Source organism: Protomyctophum bolini (genome assembly GCF_963924005.1).
Source record: "Protomyctophum bolini genome assembly, chromosome: 12".
In the NCBI taxonomy this organism is placed as follows: Eukaryota; Metazoa; Chordata; class Actinopteri; order Myctophiformes; family Myctophidae; genus Protomyctophum; species Protomyctophum bolini.
In genome coordinates, this window is record NC_137873.1 from 23,667,495 (window position 1) to 23,682,721 (window position 15,227).

The 15,227-nt window shown below is 41.9% G+C and overlaps 2 protein-coding genes across 2 annotated transcripts in view; both read right to left on the reverse strand.

Moving 5' to 3' along the window:
- Nucleotides 1–9,123, reverse strand: part of LOC308326157 (MAGUK p55 subfamily member 7-like) — a gene marked incomplete at both ends in the record, with an annotated part of 31,342 nt that extends 22,219 nt beyond the window's left edge. The window contains 5 exons of the mRNA XM_080778964.1: nucleotides 854–991; nucleotides 3,604–3,657; nucleotides 7,186–7,263; nucleotides 8,176–8,366; nucleotides 9,099–9,123. Coding sequence (XP_080635090.1) covers nucleotides 854–991; nucleotides 3,604–3,657; nucleotides 7,186–7,263; nucleotides 8,176–8,366; nucleotides 9,099–9,123 — 486 coding nt within the window. The remainder of the gene's footprint in view (nucleotides 1–853; nucleotides 992–3,603; nucleotides 3,658–7,185; nucleotides 7,264–8,175; nucleotides 8,367–9,098) is intronic.
- Nucleotides 9,124–13,408: 4,285 nt separating this feature from the next.
- Nucleotides 13,409–14,386, reverse strand: LOC308326158 (serine/threonine-protein phosphatase PP1-beta catalytic subunit-like; the record flags this gene model as incomplete). The annotated part of the gene is made up of 1 exon (XM_080778965.1): nucleotides 13,409–14,386. One exon carries the CDS (start codon nucleotides 14,384–14,386, stop codon nucleotides 13,409–13,411), a length of 978 nt encoding a protein of 325 aa, XP_080635091.1.
- Between the last annotated feature and the right edge of the window lie 841 nt (nucleotides 14,387–15,227).

Below are 15,227 nucleotides of genomic sequence, written 5' to 3' on the forward strand. Positions count from 1 at the left end.
CAAACTTTTATAACAATGTGTAACTGCGTAGTGTCACAGCAGATATATGGCAACTGAGATATGGAAGAATTGACTTTAGAAAGGATGAAAAAAGTTTGCAGCAGCCCCAGAGACAAAGGTGATCCAGGCCGTTGCGCAAACCTCTTTCCTTATGTTTTCCCCTCCAGCCAGGGGCTTTGGTCCTGGCTACACCTTTGCATGCATGCAGCTTTAGTGGTCTCGCATTTGACAACATGACATAAATTCAGTGGCCGCACATAGACGCATTCTGTTTGGACTCTCTCTGACTACTTTTTCTTGCTTTCAACTGTCTCGGTGCGTCAGATGTTGTTGCTGGACAAATTGCACGGTTTCAAGGCCAGTCGCCCTCTTACATGGTTGTCTTAACTTTAATACCTGCATTTTTCTACATCATCCATATGGGCTTGCTTGTTTTGCATGCCGCTGCGATGCTATGTACAGGCCTTCAGGGTGACCAAATTAGAAACAGGCTGGCATAGGGCTGGGAATGTCACACTTGGTTTCCTTGAGCATGTTTTAAACCTATTCCTGGATTGAGAGGGAAAACAACATTTAGCTGGGTGGAATCCTGTTTACAGTCAGGCCAAAACTATACTTTTTGTGCGTCATGTTTCAAACCAAGGTTTTAAAAGCGTTGAGTGATTTATCAGAGTTTAAAATGCTCTTAACACGATGGTTCCACTTGTAATTGTAATTTGCTGTTGACTGCTCAGCAAATAGAAGTGAAATGCATAGCCCAAAGCTGCACAAATATTCTGTATTTTGTAAAATGTGTGTAGTAAAGCTGATTGAACTTGTATTTTGTAAAATAAATGTATGTAGCAAAGCTGACCAGAGGTTCCTGGGTTTTGACCAAACTGACAATCTTTACTGAGTCTTCATCATCTTCCTCCAGGACCCAATCAGGTAACGAGGGCAGCACAGGCTCAAAGTCTTTCTGTGCTACAGCGTCATGGACCCACAGCAGACTCTGTATGGGAGACAGAAAACAAGATGGTGTCTACAGGTACATCCTGATTTGTAAGTACTTTCTTGGTACAGCACAAGCCCCCAGTGAGGCTCTCCAACGTTGAGGAGTTTGGTGTCGCTCCGGTTCAGTCTCTATCCTATTGTACAGCATCATGTCTCGCAACAATAATCGCATATCCACAAGCTCTTTCTCATGGTTTCACATGATCACCAGCGCTCACTTTAATTCCCTGAACCGCAGCAGCGATACAAGAGACACGGACGTTTCTGTCCAACGGCCTTCCTCAGAGCTTTTTCAAGATCTACAAGCTCACAGTGTGTCACAGTGCAACATGTGAGCTTGTAAACTAGACTAGACTATGACTCATACTGTATCCATAATGTGGGTAAACCTTCAGCCCAAGCTGCCCTCCATAGTTTTCCTGTATAAACTTTGAGCTCTGAAAAGTAAAACATATTCACAGTAAAGGGAAATACCTGCAAGGACAGAAAGTAGCTCATAACATGTCTGCAGTGGATTTTTATGAAACAAACACTTTGAGGATAATTCAAGCTTTTCGTACAGTTGCAATGTTGGTGAGTTTGACGTTGTGTAATACAATCAGATCAGACTTTTCTGTTTGAATGGGCTGTAATGGGAAGTTGCACCTTGTTAGCACCTTGCCATTAACTTATATGGTAAGATGGCCGTGGTGTGCATGGTCCATAGTTTGAGAGAGAGACTAGCCCCGGACACACAGACAGACACGCAAACAGACAGACCCTTTCCTAGACAGCTTTACTAAAAGGAGCCATGCCATAAAGGAAATCTGTGTTTCATTCTTAGGTGCGGAGTGCTGACCCAAACTACATATAGGCCCAGCGTCATTTTAATGTGTCTATGAGCTAATCTATAGAGTGCTAACAAGGCCAGGGACAACCCATTTCAGATCATGTTAGTTGGTTTTGGCTGTGTGAAAAGCAAAAAAGAGAAGAAAAACATAGTGGAGTAATGCAGTTATTGCAGTATATTGAAATATTCTGGATAGAGTGCACTTAATAAGCCATTATGACGGCAGTGCAATCCTCAGCAGGAATGTACTCTCGTTTGGGAAGCATGAGGGGTGAGGAAACATCTGCTCATCGGCTCCATTTTAACAATCAGCCAATCCATCTGTCAGTTAGTCTACTATACTCGTTATGCACGTGTCCATCAGTGGCTGTGAGCTGCTCAGCTGCCGCTGCCAAAACACATGAGACAACGTGTCTCTGGTCACTTTCACAGAAACAAACATTAATTTACAGGATATTATATCCAGTGTGTGTAGCCTATGTGTGAGCCCCTGACCCCAGGCCAAGAACACAGCTCATTAAGGCTGTTTCAACAAACCTGTTGGCAGGTGGTGGAAAGAAACTAAGTACATTTACTCTTAAGTACTTAAGTACACTTTGGACGTTCTTTTACTCCAGTTTTACGCCACTGCAATTATTGGAAAACTTTAGTTACTAGTTAATTACAAAATATAACCAATTCAACTCTATTGTATTAGATTGAAAAGGTTTGGTTTTAGTACTTTTACTTTAAGTTTATAGATGCCTCAAATACAATACATTTTGAATAGGCTTTCATTTCTTCATCAGAATGCAATTGCTACTTTTGAAAAAGTAAGAAATCCGAGTAATTCTTCCACTTCCACCACTGTCGGGTCACCGTTGGCTTCAACTTCGTTTAGAGCATCTCAGACACTGTATGTATGTATGTATGGATGGACTGTTTGTATTATGGATATGTATGTTTGTATAATGTATTATTATGTGTACCATGTGTACCATGTACAGAGAGACCACATACAGTAGTAGATTGTGAAACCGTCAAAAACTAATCGACCTTGGGGACATTGGGCCTCAATCACAAACCATTAAGCAGAAGACATTTCGTCTTACCACTTATGCCATATTTTGTACTTAAGCTATATACAGTAAGCTGTTCTACAAGCTCACAGCGCATTTTATCTGCTATTTCCAAAAAATAGTGAAACATTGTGATGTGTGTGTGTGCGTGTGTGCGTGCGCGGCGTGGCGTGCGTACTCTGACACGCCCAATCACCAGATCTACTCCAGAATGTAGCTGTGCTGAAGGTTGCTTGTCAGCAGAGAGAAATGTATAGCCTACTGGAGCACTTGTATAAACCGCTGTGAAGGAATATGAGTGAACAGTAAGTTATTATTCAGTGTGGTACCAAATACCAATGGAAAGGAAATTATACAAATTACGACCGCCTTCATTTTTCATATTAGAAAAAGGCATACAATAGCAATTACTACTATATAGCTGTGAAAACAAACAAAGTGTGTGTGTGTGTGTGTGTGTGTGTGTGTGTGTGTGTGTGTGTGTGTGTGTGTGTGTGTGTGTGTGTGTGTGTGTGTGTGTGTGTGTGTGTGTGTGTGTGTGTGTGAGTGACAGAGAAGAGCAAGTCAATTGATTTGCGTCCCCTGAGAGAAATTAGATTATTGGATTAGCCGTGTGTGTGTGTGTGTGTGTGTGTGTGTGTGTGTGCGCGTGCGTGCCTGCGTGCATACTACTTAGTTTGGAGTTCATGTGCTCCTAGACTCGTGAAAGGGAATAGCCCTGACCTTAAAGTGAGGTTTAGATAGCAGCTCCACCAGTTCTGTGACCTCAGCTCTCCTCTCCATAAAACCCAGATCTGACACCAACTAGAGACAAAGAGAGAAATGTGTGTGTGTGTGTGTGTGTGTGTGTGTGTGTGTGTGTGTGTGTGTGTGAGAGAGAGAGAGAGAGAGAGAGAGAGTGAGTAACAGACAAATGTATGCACACTGACTGTACAAACATGCACATGCATCCACATGCACACACATACACACAGGCATGCACGGCACACACACAGATTAGGCTACTACTTAAACTTTTCTTGTGCAAATACTGGCTTTAGAGAAAGAGGTGGTTATCATTTACAGATTGCAGTCATAATGTGGCCGTTCATTTGTTTAATATGAAATACATTATGTTCAAATGTACTGGTGTTGTATTTTATATACTGTACATGATGTGTGGTGAGAGAGAGAGAGAGACAGACAGACAGACAGACAGAGGCATACTTTCATTATTCATACTACATGCGACATAGAATTACAGACATACTGTACTGTATGTGATTACATGAGCACATGAGTGTAGCTTCCACCTCCCTGCTAACAGAGGGAGACAGAGAGATACAGACATAGCCTGGTTAATAAACCAGACCGAATCAGCCGTTGGCAAAAAATAATTGCCTGCCGGCCGATTACGGTCTGGAGAGGCTCAATTGTACGCCCATTTCCTACACCAGAGAAATGGCAATATCCCGCGGTCCGTGCGATATTAGTCTGGTTTATTAACCAGGCTAATACAGACAGACCAAAGGTATTATAGTTAAAGGGACACTTCACCCTTTTTGCTAAAAAAATGTTAATGACGTTCAGAAGCAATAGAACACTTTCCTGGGGGTCTTTATGTATGTAATATGTGGTTTTAGATATTTTAGATTGTAGCAGTGAGCCTGTTTGTTGTCTCTGATGTAATGGACACTGGGCTCACTTCCTTCCTGGACTACATGTTGTCTCAGTAAGACAGCTCTCCACCCTATCCACAAGGAGGAGCAGTGCACCAAATAATTATGGGAATTGTAGTCCAGGAAGGTAGTGAGACCAGTGTCCATGACATCAGAGACATCAACAGGCTCACTGCTACAATCTAAAATATCTAAAACCACATATTACACACATAAATACCCCCAGGAAAGTGATCTAAAGCTTCTAAACGTCATTAACATATATTTTTTTGCAAAAAGGGTGAAGTGTCCCTTTAACTAAAACTTACGGAATAAGGAAAACTAAAATTGAAAAAACATAATTGAACTAAATAAAAACTAAAATATTAAACCAAATCAATAACTAACTCACATGTGTTACAAAACTACTAAAACCAACTTATATAGAGGGTATGCGTGTGACATCATCATCATACCCGGAAGTTATGCGGGAATGCCTATTGAGTGACAAAACTACTTTCTGGCCATGACAGCTCATATATCCAAACAGAAAAGTCCTATTTGATTGAATTAAATGACTTAAAACAACATTAAATTCACTTTGCCACTCGATCTGCCATTCACTTTATGCATGCTCATACTCTCTATTGAAACTGAAATTATAGACAAAATGCCATTTTTTGTTGATATATATATTTCCATGCCCACAACACCAAATGTGCTGACATCATCAATTTGTGATGACGGCATTGGCCGTTTTTAGCCCAATGAGTGTTTTTTTTGCAAAACTAATGCCTGGAATGGATTCAGCATCATGAAACCCCCCTAGTTTGACACATCACATGCTACATAAAGCATGATGACATTTTGAATATCTTGCCTTCTATAGGTTGTAATTGGTATGGTCACATATTATGCCAATTATATTATATTGCCCAATATATGCAAGTTAGCATCCGGCAGTTTCTACATGCTGGGGACCCATACTAAACATTTCTAACTTAAAACCTTGGTGTACTCAACATTGGCGTTCACAACGCATCACTATCTGACACTTTTTGAGACTTTTTTCATGTGCCACCTTCTGGTCTTTTTTTTCTGACATGACGCCTCTATCTGAAAGGCTACCCATCCAGCCTTGACTGCACCGGCTATATAGTACGACAACTGGCAAGGCATGGAGTGTGACTGAGCAAGTTGCCGTCCTGTCAAGCGTATTACTGTAATGACTTCTACTGCTTCAAGATGTCAAGGCACGCTCCAGAAACACAATGTATGAAGGTCATTAGTTTCCACTGTGAGCAAACAGAAGCCTCTCTGAGGGGAAACAGATCCATGGTTTGGCCCCTGCAGCCAGGCATGATGATTTAAGCCAGGCGGAGGGTGTCTGTCGACCTGAATCTGAAGCGCGGGGAGTGAGAGGAACGAGATGGAGGGCGAGGAATGATAGACACAGGCGGGGAACGTAACATGCGGGGATCGTGTGCAACATAGAGAAGTTCAAAGTCACAGAAAGTAAAGTGTGGCGATGGTTGGCGCTCGGGCGGTAATAGAGAGGGATATTGAGGATGTGGAAATATGGAGAGCAGGATCCCGATGTGTGTAAGAGATGGGAAGAAAAGGGGTGATCATCGTCATAGTAAGGGAAAGGCAGGGTGAGAAAGGTGTTGCACCATCATCCTCTGGTTCAAGATTACAAACAAGGAATACAGATGTGACTCAGAGCAAAAGAAGTAGAGTGATTCATCTTACGTAACGTACCGAATATTATACTAAAAGTTGCCCCAAAATTGTTTTTTAGTTTTTAATCATATATTTTGGAACCTACAGTAGAAATACAAATATATTTGATATACTGCATATTATGTTGGGCACTTTAAATACATAGACATACCAAAGACATATTTTATTTGAAGTATAAAATGTTCTAGTTTGATCCAATGCAGAGCAAAGAAATGTAATTCATACAAAGGAATTACTGGCAGCAGGTATGAGGGCTGGTATATGAAATAAACTTCACTGCTGAAAGGAATAGGGATGAAGTAGGAGTCGTTCTGGATGATAACTGGAGTGGGAGTATTCAGTGTCACTTCATCTTAGATCTGAAATAAATTGCATTCCCTCAACCTGAAACATTAGCCTCGGCACTAAATGATTTTAGCAGCTTAATGCTCAACACTGTCCTTGGTGACCTCACCTTATGGAAGAGAGTTGTAAAATGATATCTATTTTTAAAACGGATCACTTTTGCTAAAAAGAAACAAGGGTTGCCACCAATAATATTCAAGATGCTCTTTTTGGGGGAGAGATATATATATATCAACCACCAATGCAGATCGAGCAGAGTTGATATTCCACAGATGTTTCTGTGTGACTAGAGAGTGGTTTGATTTATGCCTCCGTACCGGTGTTGTGCATAGAAAAGAGCTGATTTACAAGCTCACAATGCATCGCGCTGCGACATGTTGCGAGCTTGCAGACTGGCTATTTCCGTGTGCATCACTGGCGTGCAGCAGGATATAAATCAGTCTAGTCTTCTCCATACCACAGGAAATAATCCTCACAGTGAAATATCATCCACCTTCTCTCTCCTGTCAAAACACGTTCTCTCCTCCTCCATAGTGTGTCTGCCTGCAAAAGAAGTTTGGCGACCGGCACTTTTACTTACATCAGAACCCAGACTAGCCGCATGCTCTTGGATGGGAATGGGGCTCCGCTTCTCAAAACGCTTCAGTCGCTCGTGGATCTGTCAAGACAGTAAGGTATCACAGTCAAAGCTCCCGCTACTACTGGCACTCTGTGTGGGTAGGGTGGGGTGGGGGACTGTCGTTCAAACATTGGTCTAATAGTTAAACATTTCAAAAAGAAGATCGGTGTGCTCAAATGTCTGTCTCCTTTTAGCCTTTATGTGAAGTTACCCAGATGCTCTTTGCTGATCCAAAAGTCTATCGAGTGAGCACTGGGATTCTCAAGGAGCTGGCTGAAGTGTGCTAGTGTGTCTCTACACATACACAATATGGCAAAACTTTCTCTGGATCATGGAGAATTAGAATTCCGTGGCCAGACCAGACCTACCCTTAAAAGCAATCAGTGAAAAGCTCTTTGTTTTCATGATGTCATCTCATCTCCTCGCTTCAGTTGGGTTTTTGAGGAAACATTATTGAGTCAGAGACAAGGAAAGGAGCATACAACTGAGACACATGCATTATTGAGTCAGAGACAAGGAAAGGAGCATACAACTGAGACACATGCGCACACATTTGCCTGGCCTAAATCAGGGGTTCCCGACCTTTTTACTTTGGAGCCCCCCTTCATACATCTGACAAAAGCTGAGAACCCCCACCTGTGCACACACACACACACACACACACACACACACACACACACACACACACACACACACACACACACACACACACACACACACACACACACACACACACACACACAGGCACATATTGCGAGCAGCAATCTGGTTATATCCATAATAATAATAACCTTTCTTCCCTACATTGACGACGGTAGTTACGACGGGTGTGTTTTAGTGTGGAATTAGTGCATTTTGGCTGGTGAACTGGCGTTCACTCCTGCCGCCATCAAAATGACAGCTATCATGAGTCATGACACACAGACACATTGAACGACAATGCAAATGCACCTTGAAGAGCATGTGGAGTTTATTTTCCATCAGAATGCTGTGGAGGAACATGTAGTCCTCCTCTCTGCTATGACACTCGGCTCTGGACATCACTGATGATAGCAACCAGACAGACAGACAGACCCCGTGGGGGGAAATCAGTTGCCAGAGGCAGCGCAGCACAACAGTTTTATGATCAGATACTCCACTCACTCAAACCATGTGCACGCATGCACAGTTGCACACACACACACACACACACACACACACACACACACACACACACACACACACACACACACACACACACACACACACACACACACACACACAATCACAAAAAAGCACAGGCTCATTGTACCTGCAACTCACCTTTATTTATGAGCGGGTGTTGAGAAGGTCAGGAGGCAAAGTCAGAGGTCATGGGACAAGAAGTGAGAGGTTAAAATGTTGCTGTGATGAAAGCCTCCCTCAGGCTGTACTAGACATACACATGGAGAGTCTATACAAGACACAGGGATGTTACTAACTACATGAGTCTATACAAGACACAGGGATGTTACTAATGAGTCTATACAAGACACAGGGATGTTACTAATTAACTACATGAGTCTATACAATACCAGTGGGGGAGAGTACTACATTTCTTTACTTATGTAAAGTAAAAGTATCAATTCTGCAATGTAGAAACACTACAAAAGTTAAAAGTATTGGCATCTCAATGTGCATAAAAGTACCAAAAGTAAATGTACTCATTGTGCAGAAGCTTTCTGTTTCACAGGATCCATAAACACTGGATTAACTGCAGTTAATGAACACTGAGGGTTTTACTGTGAACATTTTCCTGTGTTCACTGTCTTTATAAGGGCAAGACATAAAATGTAAAACATAAATAACAAAAGCTTTTTTCAACCCCACAACTACCCTCCTCACATTGCACATACCTCTGTACTCTGATTGGCTCATCATTCTTGTTCTGTGAAGGAAATAATGTGGAGGGAAAAATTGATGTATCAATCTTTTTTACGGGTAGAGTATGTACACTCATCTGCTGTAGGTTCTCTTTAAATAGGGACCAGAGAGAGAGAGAGATGTGATGTGATGCAAAGTCTGACTCTTCCTTTGGCCCATCACTTCTTTTTTCCACTGAATATGATTTGGTTCAGAACCCTAAAAGTTGGTTCGGAACTCAGACCAAGAAATGGCCCCCGTTCCGTAACAGCACCACGGTTCCAAGAATATAGAACGGCTCCAGTTCTAGAACCAGCTAGAGTTCTACTGCTATAAAACCTGTTCTTCTGTGATATTACTGCCCCCTAATGCTGATACACTGTGTAGGCCATTTCATCTTTGCACTTCCATTTTCCTCGAGGCAAAATCCATTAATCCATACAGTATTTACAACATGAGAGATGGTTTGTCAGAACTGCAGTGGGTATTGATTTGAACCCTGTATGAAGTGAAATGTATAATAAGATATAATGAATATTAATTTGTCACAATGCGTTATATATATAGCATGTCACATTTAGGAGGAAAATGTCCTCTGGTCAAATGCATAGCCTAATAGCGCTTACCCCTGTATCATCAAAAAAGTAACTCAGACTCACTTAAATGACCTTGTCAATGCCTTCTGATGAAGATTAATTTACTAACCTGGTTAAATGGAAGTCCTTCTACCTCTGGTGATAAATTAACTACCAGTACTTTCAACCTGACATCCCTATTTTGGAAGTCATTAAAAGTTTAAATAAGTAAATAACAAAGTCAAAGATTAACAAATGTTTTCAAATTTCAAGTTTAATATCTACAAGCTCACAATGGATTGGGATGTGGATCAGCTTGCAGATTTGTTATTTTAGCTATTTGTCATATCAGTGGTCACTGGTTCTCAAACATTTTCATGTCAAGACCCTCAAATTGATACAGATTAAGCTGGGGACCGCTCATCTGATAAGATTAGGTTCCAGGGAACATCACAAGAGAAGATATTATAGTTGTTACTGTACATTTGATTAAGTACAGAATTCTAGGTCCACTGCAAGATGGGGAGAGAGATAATATAATGTACACTGTCATTGGACTATCTTCTAGCTTGTGAAAAATGATAGTGAAATTAACCACTTTTATAGTCTTACCTATTTTGAGCAAGTCATGGACCCCTGGACCCCACTCAAGGACCCTTGGGGGTCCCCAGACCCCACTTTGTTACAAATAGTTTAGGCTAAAAGTGGTTAAGATAGTACAAGGTGATAACTGAACCTTGAACAGCACACACTTCTACTCACTCTAAAATGCAAAGTCTTCTTCGAACAAACAAGCAAACATACACAATAAACAAACAGACCCTACCTTTTGTGTACATGTGTGTTCACGATGGCCAAACTGAGATGTTGTTACTCACCACATTCCATGCGAACCAAGCAGGCTCTCCTCCCGTCTATAATAAACTAAGATTTACTATTTACTCAACTATATGAGTGAGATATGGTAGGCTACTTACTCATTTCAGAGAGAGAGAGAGAGAGAGAGAGAGAGAGAGAGAGAGAGAGAGAGAGAGAGAGAGAGAGAGAGAGAGAGAGAGAGAGAGAGAGAGAGAGAGAGAGAGACGAGCATACACAGTGAAAACCACTCAAACAGTACATAAAGCCTAATGGCTACTCCATCGTGCAGGTTCTGCACGCTGGAGCAGATCTACAAGCTTACAGTGTGCTTTGTGAGCTTGGAGATCTGCTATGTCCGGTGTTGAGGATCATCATACAATGACGTATACTGTAAATCAACGCAGCCTGATTCACAGAACAGTGTCAGCTCTGACCTATATGTAAACTAGTCAATAGCTATACAGCAATCATGGAGCATAGGTCAGTGAACACTTTCCATGTTATGACTGTTGTACATTCATATCATTCGAGCTTAACCCATGATGGGATTTAGACTGCATTTTTAGAATTGGCCTCGGGTCTAAATGGGATAAGCAACCCAGGTTACTATTGTGACATTTTACATTTATTTTATTAAATGTATTTCCTAGTCTACTTTTCCCTTGTGCTGGCATTCCATGTCAGTGACGTCACTCACAGACAGATACACTTCTGACAAACATTTTAGACATTTAGGACTAATGTGGAACACATTTAAACATATCTATTATCATACATATCTAACAGTGTACTTTACTTAGATGTATTGTTGATGGCTTCTTGTGTCTTGTTCTAAAGTGTTCTAATTGATTGACCATGTCTCAGAAAGGAAGAAAGGAAAGATTGGATGAAAACATAATGGCTCCCATATGGATCTCAGATTTATTATGGTCTATGGACTTTAATGTTTGTTTAGGACAGTAAATGACAATGTAAGACTTCATCACTTTCATTTTTTCACTGACATGAGAACATCAACATACCCCCAAAAATCTGGGCACCCCTCACTTCACACACGTGTGATGTTTTGTATTCCTAATTGCTATAGAGCGTTTGTTCAGTAACAGGAGTCCCCCTGTCTCTCCAACTCTTTAAACAGAAAATACCCATTTTATTCAGTAATGCACTTCCAATTTCATATTTAATCTGTATCCTGTCTGAGTTCTCTATCCTGATTGGATGCAATTGGTATCCTGACCTGAAAATGCAATTTGTGATCAAGTTTTTATTTTATTTTTTGTTAAAAGAAAAAAGGGGTTTCCCTCACCCCACCCTCGCACTTGCAATTTGTGTAAAGAGTTGGAGAACCATTGTAACTGAACAACTCTATAGCATTGAGTACTATATCAGAATATATTACTATTTAACACTTATTTCAATCAAAGCAAATCATGTACCCTACCTTTAACAAATCTAAAAATCACACCTGTGTGAAGTGAGGGGCACTCTGTACATCATCATGACGTAAAATAGACACTATGTCTATTTGCTCAGACACTATAAAGTAAAATTCTCCATTCATTGTTAATGGGAATTTAATGTTTGTGTAGGACAAGGTTTATGCACACACACACACACACACACACCAAAAGCTGGAAATAGGAGCGCCCCTCAAAAAAAGAGGGAAATAAAATAAATCATTCATCACAGTTATTTGTATGTAACGATTAATCAATAGAAATGTCAGGATTGTGACAGATGCACCTGCTGCTAATCCTCTGCATATAACAGTTCAAAGAGGGAGATGAGAAAATCATGTTGCTCCCATGTGGATCTCGGACTTCATGTGTCTAGCTAGCTGCCTGTGATGTTGTCATCTATGAAGTCAGTTTTCTATGACCCCATTCACGTCCATTATAACATTATATTTCTAAATTAAATGTTTAAAAATATATTATAATAGATTTGTGAAAACAAGATCGGGTCCAATAACAGCGTGGCTTCATGTGGCCAGTTTAAGTTCCGTCACCTATGATGACCTAGCTATGACATATGACCATGTTTGGGCAAAGGTTCAGGCAGAGCTGTTATAATGAAAGGTACGGCAGTCGAATCATCCTGACACTTTGTGTAGTGGACAGGCCGAAACTTCTCTACCAATCAAACCTGGGTAGGTTCTGTTTGGTTCGCGGAGTGGGAGACTATAGGGTTCATTCCCAGCTTGGGTTTAAATCAAATAAAACCAAATAAAACAATAGAACAATAAATGAAACATGAATGAAGGCAGAATAAAAAATCTACTTGTTGAGCGATCTCACAAGCTTGCTTCTCTCACAATCGAAATTCTCTTGTGATATATTTAAACATATCTCTGAAATTGGCCCGCTTTGTTTGTCGGCTGGAAGGTTCCATTATAGGTTACATAAACAGGATCACCTCATTGCACCCAGGTCTGCTCCTTCAGTCGAGGGCCGAGGCTGTCGCTGCGAAGGCTTGAGTTGTTATGGATCGAGGCTGCTGTCGTCCACATGTGGCTCTAGGTTTCAAGATTCAAGGTTTCTGTACTGTTACACGTTTATGTACCTGTAGGTACATAAGAATAAGACACACACACACACACACACACACACACACACACACACACACACACACACACGGCTAGCCTTTTCAGGGCCACTTGATAAAAAAATTGTGTAGTTTAATACGTCTTTGGCTTGTTGGCAGTGTTTCCAGGGGTTTCCAGACGAAGATAGGCTCTGGAGTCTGCACACAAATACAGACTCTCGGCTAGACGACTCCTGCAGTAGAAATGGAAAGAAACAGAAGAGTACTTTTGAGGAGGGGATCAAATGTCATCAAGGGACTACAAAGGGCAACCACTCGCTTCTTTTTCACCGTCTCCTTGTGAGCTGGGCTGTGCGGGGAGGGGTGGCGGGCCGGCCCGAGTTCATGCCTCCATACTGGTACTTTACTTTCTTCCCCTTCTGGACCTGAAAAGAGCACAGCAGGTTCTCATCCACGCTCATCATGCCGCCGGCGTTGTCAAACTCTCCACAGTAGTTGGGGGCTGAGAACAAGGTCACCAGCTGCCGCTTGGCAAAGAACTCATAACCATCTTCTACCACCTGGTGGGCTCTACAGATTAGGTCCATCTCATGGATTCTGAGGAACTTGGTGACCACATCGGCCCCAAAGGTATAGGAGACACCACGGTCGTTCTCTCCCCAGCCTTGCACGTCCTTGTCTGGGTCAGACCACAACAGGTCGCACAGCAGGCCCGAGTCAGGAACATCTATGGGTCTCACAATGTCTCTGATCTGATCCATGGACTGTAGGTCGGGTGACAGACCTCCGTGACAGCAAAATATCTTGTCATCCACTATAGCGGCGACCGGCAGGCAATTAAAGCAGTCGTTAAAAGTCTTCCAGAGCCTGACGTTGAATCTGCGTTTACATTCGTCATAGAAGCCGTAGATGCGATTGATGGAGGCACTCTCGTGGTTGCCTCTGAGCAGGAAGAATCTCTCTGGGTATTTGATCTTGTAGGCCAGCAGCAGACAGATGGTCTCCAGGGACTGTTGGCCTCTGTCAACATAGTCCCCTAGGAACAGGTAGCTGGCCTCTGGAGGGAATCCACCGCACTCGAACAGTGTCAGCAGGTCTGGGTATTGGCCATGGATATCACCGCAGATCTTGAGTGGAGCGTTCAGCTCGAGGAGGATCGGTTGGCTGAGGAAGATCTGCCGGGACGTGATGCAGAGGCCCCTGACCTCGGCCTCCGTCATTTGGACTGGTGCCCCCGAGCGACATCCGCGCACCTCCAATAGCCTGGAAATCAGTGAGTCGACATCCAACGACACCTCTGCCATTTATGTAGTAAGGTGTGGCTTTTCACTGATGCATGTTCTGACTACAGCATGCCAGTCCATGATACCAGTAATTTATGACGTATTTATGATGTACGGTATGACTCCAAATTTGGGCAAAGTTCCAGGTATGTCCTTGGTTGGTCTATTTCAGTGTTTCTCAAATGGGATATAGGCTACATGTACTATAGTTAGGGGTAGGCGGTAATTGAGAGAAAATGAGGAAATGGAAAAATCTTTAATACTGTAATGTTTAATGTTAAAACATTAACACATTTATGTGAAAATGCTATAGGCCTACTCTGTAGCTTTAACCAAAACATTTAAATGTTACTGAATAGAAAGAAATAGCCTACTATAGCGATCTGGTATACACCGATATGGTGTTTTATTTTGAACATTATTGACACAACCAGACTTTTGTTGTCAGAATGTTAATGAAAATGTTTTTTGGTAATAAGGGGGTAGGCTACTTGGATTCAAAATGAGGGAAAGGGGGTAGCCTATTGATTATTGATTGAAGCCATTGAACCCACTCTATTTCTGGGGCCATCTTTGTTTTATATGGTTTATCCAATTTATTCTCTGGATGAGAGCAAGAACAGACCTAACTGAATGTCAAATCAAAATGGTAAAACATCAGTGCATTTATCAGCACCATCAGATGGGTGGATCCCGGAAGTGGAGTGTAGTTGTGAAGGTGGGGGCGGGGTCCACAGTGCAATTTGCTACGTCGATGTCCCTGGAAGTGGGGACCCCATTGCCTGGAGAGACGGCCATGCTGTGATTGGCTAGTTGGTTGTCAGGGAACATTGTCAACCCATCACTCAACACATTGACGATG